General features: G+C 36.5%; 1 protein-coding gene across 1 annotated transcript in view; it reads left to right on the forward strand.

Annotated features, from left to right (window-relative positions):
- Positions 1–315: 315 nt before the first annotated feature.
- LOC107669819 (SCL-interrupting locus protein homolog) overlaps positions 316–8,583 on the forward strand; it is a 10,251-nt gene continuing 1,983 nt past the window's right edge. The window contains exons 1-13 of the mRNA XM_016462229.1: positions 316–587; positions 797–883; positions 984–1,091; positions 1,685–1,800; positions 1,902–2,083; positions 3,157–3,398; positions 3,487–3,570; positions 3,720–3,806; positions 6,491–6,638; positions 6,966–7,075; positions 7,209–7,335; positions 7,434–8,447; positions 8,520–8,583. The exon at positions 8,520–8,583 is cut by the window's right edge and continues 66 nt beyond it. Of these exons, the coding sequence (XP_016317715.1) occupies positions 798–883; positions 984–1,091; positions 1,685–1,800; positions 1,902–2,083; positions 3,157–3,398; positions 3,487–3,570; positions 3,720–3,806; positions 6,491–6,638; positions 6,966–7,075; positions 7,209–7,335; positions 7,434–8,447; positions 8,520–8,583 (2,368 nt within the window). The 5' untranslated portion in view covers positions 316–587; position 797. The remainder of the gene's footprint in view (positions 588–796; positions 884–983; positions 1,092–1,684; positions 1,801–1,901; positions 2,084–3,156; positions 3,399–3,486; positions 3,571–3,719; positions 3,807–6,490; positions 6,639–6,965; positions 7,076–7,208; positions 7,336–7,433; positions 8,448–8,519) is intronic.

Raw genomic sequence — 8,583 nt, forward strand, 5'->3', positions numbered from 1 at the left:
GCATATAATAGGAAAAAGTGAGTCAGATTGCTGCAGTTACTGTGGAATAACAGAAACAGTTGAACATGTGAGGCATATAATAGACAAAGAAAGCAGCTTGTTGAAAAAACTAAGAGATATGGAAATCAATGACATTTCAGTTAAGAATATATTTCAGGATGCACAGAAACAGTTAAGGGTTTATGATTTTCTTCTAAAATATTTGAGAGATACAGATTTGATTAGAAGAATTTATCGAGGCCTCACACTCCATCCCAATAGGTGGCATAAATGCACCTTAAGCTGGTTTGCCAACCGCCATTAAACACACAAGAAGAAGAAGAAGAAGAAGAATGCGCTCGTCTTGGATTTCACTGTTTATTGACAACAACTTGTATTTCTCCGTTTTCTGGCACGCTAAACGAGTTCAATTATTAACTCACGGGTCGTTACACGCGGCTTGGCGCGGTTAATGCCGCTCGAAGGGCTGGAAGGACGGTTTTAACACACATCTGTGGTCCGTATTCACGCTCACGCCCAGCTGGACCTACAGTGTTTCGATTAAAAACACGACGAAGGCATGAGTGAAGCGTTCAAACAGCCTAAAGGTACGATATTATATGTCCTACATCAGTTATAAGAAGCTCTGAACTGTATGTTAAAGGTTTTTAAGTGTTTTAGTAGTATTGCCATGTTAGCATGTTAGTTGCCAAACTTTCCAAAACATCATGTCTGAGATGTTTTGAAAATGCATTATTCGGTGCCAGAGCAGATTAATTTCAGCTTTAGTTTATTAAAAAAAATGTTATTTCCACAGGATGAATCGTGTACAAGTGGATTTTAAAGGGATGCCAGCCCACATCTTGGAGAACAGTGTTCCAGCAGAAACCCTTCAAAACCTCAGGTAACTACTGTACATGATTTTAAAACCGTACTGTACGTCTATTTTAAAACTTTCTTGTTGTTGCTGTTCAATGAAAGTAATATTTTTTCACGTGTTTAAGGTCATCGGACAATGTCCTTACTCCACTGACATTCCCAAAATCTAAAGTCTCTCTGTGGGATCCAACTCCCAGTGGTGATGTTGTCAGTCTGCATTTCTCATATTACAGGTAAATCTTTTTGTCATTTAGGCCTATATTTTTGCTTTTTGGATGAACCATATTTTTCATAAAATTGAATGTCACTATCAACGGAGGAACAAAAAATGTTTAAAGTCTGGCAACCCACCTGATTATAGTATTAATTTACCATTAATAATTTTTATATTTTCAGTTTTCATTTTAGTTTTAGTAATTATGTGCATATGTCATGTTTATTTTTAATGTTTATATTTCTATTTAGCTTGAATTCGGCCTATTTATTTTTTGAGTTGTAGCTTTAGTAACTTAAACGTGTGTTATATTTGTTTTTTTATTTTTTTTATTCTTATTAGCTGTAATTTAATTTTACCTTATCAGTTTTAGTCTTTGAAGTCGTTTTAGTACTTCAACTTGGAATTTTATTTCATTTAGTTGTGGAGGCAACATTTAAACATTTTTTCCCCTTTTTTTGGTAAGTTTACATTTTTCATGTAATGTTTTATTTTACTTTAGTTATTTAAAAAATAAATTCGTAATGACATCTGATCTGACAATTAAAAAAAAAAAAAAAAAACCTTTCATTTTATGGCTGAATGTCCTCAGTAACATTTGGTGTATTTCAGGAATCCGAGACTGTTACTTGTAGAAAAAGCATTACGTTTAGCTCACCGGCATGCTAGACGGACCAACAAGCCTGGCTTTTTCTGTTTCCTGCTCGGGACACTGGCAGTAGACGGTGGTTAGTATTGAGAAGGCCTGTATTTGGATATCCTATAATGATTGTTTAGTATTTAAACATGTTGCATCTGCATTTTACTAACTAATATTTTCTTTTCCTAGACGAGGAAGGTGTGATAATAACCCTGGATCGTTTTGTTCCGGGCAGAGAGCAGACGGGATTACCTGGGAAAACACCAACTGCCCTACTCCCCGGAGACATCCTTGTGCCATGTGTATTTGAAGCCCAGCATGCTACTGGCAGCACAGTGCACTCGAGGGAGGATTTGAACATCTCGTTTAAGGTAGTTGATCTGAGAATTGCTGACAGCACATGTTTAACACATAACAGCTGGGGCTTTTTCCTCCTGTTTCTGTGGCAACGTAGTAAAGCATAATGGTAATCAACGTCACTCTGTAACCTGTCAGTAACAGCTGCCCTGATTGTGACGCAGTGTTCCTTAGAGACAGGTGATTATTAGTGTGTTGCGCTGCTCCCATCTGCATGGTTTTCTTGGTTTCTTAATTTGCTTTGAGCAGTTCTTAATTTACCCATGGATGTGTTATTAATTTAAGATATCTTATTCATTTTAAACTAAGACATTTTAATAATTTTAAATCTTCAGTAGTTTGGGGTCTTTTTTTTAAAGAAATTAATACTTTTATTCAGCAAGGATGCATTAAATCAAAAATTGCAGCAAAAGACTATTACGTTGTTACAAAAATGGGTTTCAAATAAATGCTGATATTTTGAACTTTCTATTCAGAGAATCCTCATCATGGTTTCCACAAAAATATTATGCAGCTGTTTGCAGTATGATAAGAAATGTTTCTTGAGCAGCAAATCAGCATATTAGAGTGATTTCTGAAGTAATGATGCTGAAAATCCAGCTTTGCATCACAGAATAAAAAATTACAATAAATTTAAAAATATTAAAATAGAAAACAATTATTTTAAATTGTAATATTTTTTTACAGTATTATTGTGTTTTTGATCAAATAAATGCAGCCTTGGTGAGCATAAGAGACTTCTTTCAGAAACATTAAATAATATTACCCTCCCCAGACTTGTATATTTAAAATTATATATTAATTTTAAAAGTAATTGAAAATATATATTTTTTATTTGTGAACATGAATATTAAACAAATTCATTTTGTAATTTTAATTTGCTTCATTTTTTTTTTATTATTACATGAATCATTGTGTAATTTTTTTTACTTTAACTATTTAAACTGATTTTTTTTTTCCTGGGGAATAAAATACAAATGAATTCTTATATTATTCCAGTGTTTTTGTTGACATCTCATTTGAAAGTTTTATGTACATTGAGATTATATAGTTGACCACTGATGCTCATTTATGTGTCTCTTTCCAGATGCTTCAACATTGCTGCTGCAGTAAAGAGATGCTGGAGTTGTCCAAACTCCTCACCTTGCGAGCTCATCTCAGCTGCTCCGAGAACATGGACAGACTCACCTTTGACCTGTCTTGGGCGGCTGTCACTTTGGCCTGCACGCTAGATGCCGTCCCTGTCCGGGCAGTGCCCATCATCCCAACTGCACTGGCCAGGAACCTCAGCAGCCCTGCAGGTGTGACCCAAAACAGCAGGAAACGAGGGTAAGGAAGCACTTCTGTTTCCTTATATGGCCATGTTTTGTCCTCAAAAGCTTATTGTTGTTTTAAAATGTGACGCATTCTGTCTCAGGTTTCTTACCATGGATCAGACCAGGAAACTTCTCCTCATACTTGAATCTGATCCCAAGGCTTACACTCTCCCGCTAGTAGGAATGTAAGTGCTTTTATTGTTTAGAAATGGTGACTTTCTTACTGCTTTATTCATGCTTTTGGCAGGTATTATAATTCAGCCCTATTAATTACATGCTTGGAGTCTTGCAAGATGTTCAGAGTAGGTGTGTAACAGTTGTTCTCCTGTGGCAGATGGTTGAGTGGTGTTACACACATCCATAATCCCCTTGTGTGGGCGTGGTGTCTGAGGTACCTGCACAGCTCCGCCCTCCAAGACAAGTGAGTGTCCCATCCATCTGCTGTTTTGTTCTTATGGGCCAATAAGTCAGTTACCTTCAAAAGGGCTCAAATTTAAAGACAAAATTAAATTAAAATGTCTGTATTTTTGTGTGTTATTCTGATTATGAAATGTTTTTGTAAGCTTTCATTAAATTATAATAATTTTCTCAACATCTGATGAGAAGTTTCAGATTTTGTTACCATAGAATACTAAATATATTATATATATCATCCTGTTATAGAAAGATAAATGTGTTCTAAATGCAGCTTCATTATTTTATATATTTAAAAAAAAAAATATATATATAGATTTAATTGGGGCCAAAAAATGTATCATGATAATTTTTTTCATATCAGTCGATATCGATAATTATCACTATAAATGTCAAATCTTTATTTCTTTCAAGTTTAAAGCCAGATTTTTGCTCCAAAGTGAAAGTTGTAGAAACTAATTAATTTTCCATAACAAAATAAATATCTAAATAAATAAATGTCTTCGTTTCTGCATGTTCTAATGAGTGATATTGTTTCAAATCAAGAAACAGGAAGAAAAATATCCATATTCAAAACTTAATAATCACTTTAATGTAGCGTACGCTCACTGTTGTACACGCTATGATTTCATTAAATAAACATGAGTGCTGCACATTCAAAGTCCAGTGCTGCACTGCTTTGTTTACAGTGTTACCGGGGAAACAGTTATATTTCTACCAAATGCTCCACCTGCTGTCAGAATGAATGAGCATTTTCAATAAAACTGATGTTTTGTTCAGAGTTCAGATTTTTGCTCCAAAGTGAAAGTTGTAGAAACTAATTAATTTTCCATAACAAAATAAATATCTAAATAAATAAATGTCTTCGTTTCTGCATGTTCTAATGAGTGATATTGTTTCAAATCAAGAAACAGGTTTGGGTTGCCTGATAATATTAATAATAATATCACTTTTTTGTCTCTTAGAAATGCACATTTGATAGTAGCTTGAGTTAGGATGCAGAGGTACATTTTTGTTCATTATCAAAATCAGTAACATCTGTAAAAATTGTAGCAACCTCAATTTTGTATGGTTAAATTTATTGTGACCAAGTTTTTTTTTTTTAATTAAGCATTGGTCTCCCACAGTAGCATACATTTAAATCATGATAAACACAGTAAAAACCACACATAGCCTATAGCACCTCAATACCATGGTAAAAATATAACTATATGGTTTTTAGGTAGCCTATTTGTATGAAAAACAGTAGTCTAAAAACATTCAGTATAAATGTAGACATGCTATAGCTTAATCACAAGTACATACTATAATTATATACCATTACTCCTGTAATAAAATTCAGTGTGAATATCCCAAATTTCTGCCACAATACCATGGTGCAGCATTAGATGATGAAGTCTAGCAGGTTAGACTAGTGTGCGTGTGCATTTAGAGTGCGTTCTTTCACTGCAAGAATCAATCTATTAATTCAAGATATGGGGCAGAAAATTTATATTTTTATATCATTTCATATAGTTAATATCACACGAAAAGTGCCGTTTTTTTTCTCTCCAAAAGTCAGCATGATTACAAATGTGATCTTGATTTATACAACAGTTCAATAAACAAGAAGTTAATATTAAGAGACTTGCGTTTTAGACACCATATTTCCTGTTTTTGCTCTATTTCTCAAAAAAAAATCATTCCGAACACAGCCACAGCGCTGTTTTGTGTCTCTGAGCAACATGACGCTGTTTTGTTCTTGAATGAATCAACCGTTTAAATGATTCGGTTCAATCGCAATGACTCACTTATTAACAGTGATTTGCTGCCAACAAGCGGGGTTGACCTCGTTGCTATGGAAGATGTCAGCACGCTTACTCGGGGTTCCCACGGGTCTTAAAGTCTTAAAAAGTCTCAAATTTAGTTGTATCAAATTGAAGGCCTTAAAAAGTCTTAAATTGTACAAGAAAGTCTTAAAGGGTTAGTTCACCCAAAAATGAAAATTAGCCCATAAATTACTCGCCCTCAAGTCATCCTAGGTCAGGGCTTGGTAACAGCCCAAATGCAAGAATTTGACTCAAAAGATGGTGCACACTTTTAGAAAAAATGGCTTAAAGGTAAAAATGCCCATAAAACTTGTTGGAAATGATTAATTTCTGTCAGTGCTGTGAACTGACCACACAGAATATGAAGAATATAAAAAAAAATTCAGGAGTCAGCTGTCAGCACAATTAGAGATAAGATATCAGCACAATAACACATTCAGCAAAATATTGTCTAATTATCGTTATCGATAAAATCCCTGTAAATTATCGAGATAATTTTTTTGTCAATATTGCACACCCCTAATTTCTGTTATTTAATTGATATAATAATTTATTGTTAATACTTGTTTAAATTAATATAGTAATTAATACTTTTGACTCTTGGTTTAAAGGCTTAAATGTAAAGTTGATCATTTTATACAACTTTTTGTTTTTGTGAAAACCTGTATCTGAACTGTAAATTATGCTTTTTACAGTAATTTTACCATTTAATATGGTACTATAGACATTGCCCTACCCCGCTCATATGGTATTAAGTTTATTTGTGCAGGTTTTAAAAAGGCCTTAAATTTGAGATAAAAAATCCTGCAGAAACCCTGCTTTGAAACCTCAGAAGTATAATATTATTATTAAAATAAATAAATTCCTGGCTTGAATTTTGCAGAGTGATGTCGGAGGGAGGCACTTTCCTGGTGGTTCTGTATTCCCTGACTCACCGGGATCCCGAGTTCTACCAGTGTAAGCCATGTGTCGGACAACAACAAATGAGCTTTCAGCTGCTCACCAGCACAGAGTCATTCACGCTTTACAAGGTTAGCCTGTCTATGGCTTTGTCCTCAACAAATTAAACTGGAATACACCCAGGTCTATAAGAAATATTTTTCTCCTCATGCAACCTGTTCTACTATGTGTTTTATGAATTTAATTGTTAATTTTATCTAATAAATTCCTCACTCAGCAATTTTTTTGTTCATTTTTGTGTGTTAAATCAGATTTCAGATGTTTAAGTGTATTTCTAGAGCAATTGTGTTTTTACATTGGTTTTAGAGTTGTTGCTTAGCTAACATACTGTACTAAATAGTTTTTAGGGTTGCTTTTCATTAAAAGTTTTTAATTATACTACCTAATTTCCAATATAGAATGTAGAGCCTTCAGAAGGACGGCCTTTGCAATTTGAGCTCAGTGCTGAGAACCAAAATCAGGAAACTGTGCTGTTTGAGGAAGTTCTCTCCCAGACTGTGTTAACAGGGTACAGTCTTTATTTCTCTAAAAACGTTTTTCAATGTGTTGACATTTATGTTTGGCTGTTTACTGTATCTGACAGAATACAATATAATGTAAGCAAGAGGAAATATAACACTATATCCGCTTTGTCCTATCAGGACAACACTTGCAGCATCTTCAGTTGCTCCACGGAATAAACTGTCTATCAGTGATCATGACTCAGGTGTAGAAGATGAAGACCTCTCTCCTCGGCCGTCCCCAAACCCTCATCCTGTCAGTCAGCAGGTTTGTTAACTAGTGGCCTTGCACCCCTGATGTACCTCTCCATTTCTTGTTGGATAACTTCATACCCATTAACTTCCAATTCAAATATTTTTCTTCAGACTAGACGTGTTCATCCTTCAGTACCAGAACTCTCTATGGTATTAGATGGTAGCTTTTTGGATTGGAGTGTGGCTAATACACAAGACTCGACTCCTGTCTCTCGTAGCCTTTCGAATGTCCAGCGGAGAAGCATTAGCCCTGCACACCAGGGCCTCTCAGTGTTGAGACCTCCAGAACAAGGTAGCATCCCTGGACCTCCTCCAATCCGAAGACCGCTAACTCCCATCCTATCTCAGCCGAAAATCAAACTACATCCTAATCCGGGACAACAGACACCACAACCCAGTGTGAATCATAAATCACTGCCCTCAATGCGAAGATCAAGAGAAGGCTCGTCAGCATCATCTGCATCATCGTCTTCATCATCTTCCTCAACAAAGAATGCTGCTTCACCCAATGGCTCTTTTCATAAACAAAGGCAGCGTTATTCCCAAGGTTTCCCAACCAAACCCCAGCCGATTTATTCCGGACCCCCAACATCAGCTCGCACCAGTACCAGAGAGAGTTCAGCAATGCCTAGCCAGACCCCTATTCATCATCCGTCCCAACACAGACTCTTCCATAGCACCCCAGCGGCCAACCCTTGCAGCTGCTTCACCAACCAACCCAGCCACGTCCCCTTGTATCAAAACAACACCTGGCAAGGAACACCAGCGTATCCCACTGCGGCGCCCAATCCTTGTGGTTTTCATTGCACCCCTGAGAGTGCCCCACCTGGGGATCACTGCCTCTCGCCATCTCGGCAGTCTTTGGGTTGTCGCATATCTCCGACTAAAAGACCTGTTTGCCATCCCGCTGTTCCAGTTTACTACTCTCCATCACCTGGTCCATGTGTCCCCACAGTCAACCCCAACAAAGGTTCTGTTGAGCAAGTCCCGCCCTGTCAAGCCCAGTGCTGCCAAGTCCAGTCTAGCCCAGTAGCATGTTTGGACACACCCATGGGTCTTCTTCCTGCCGGTGCCTACAGGATGCTTATGGATCAAGAGCGTCAGTTGAAGCTACTTCAACTCCAGGTTTGTATTAATAAGCCAAACATTTTATCGTTGACCTGTCATTGCATGTTGTTAACAGACTTTCTTCAACAGATTCAGAAACTTCTCGAGTCTCAGAGCAAAACACCTCCGGTATCATCTGCAGAACGTGATGCTC

This window comes from Sinocyclocheilus anshuiensis, unplaced genomic scaffold (assembly GCF_001515605.1).
Source record: "Sinocyclocheilus anshuiensis isolate Anshui unplaced genomic scaffold, SAMN03320099.WGS_v1.1 scaffold560, whole genome shotgun sequence".
NCBI lineage: Eukaryota > Metazoa > Chordata > Actinopteri > Cypriniformes > Cyprinidae > Sinocyclocheilus > Sinocyclocheilus anshuiensis.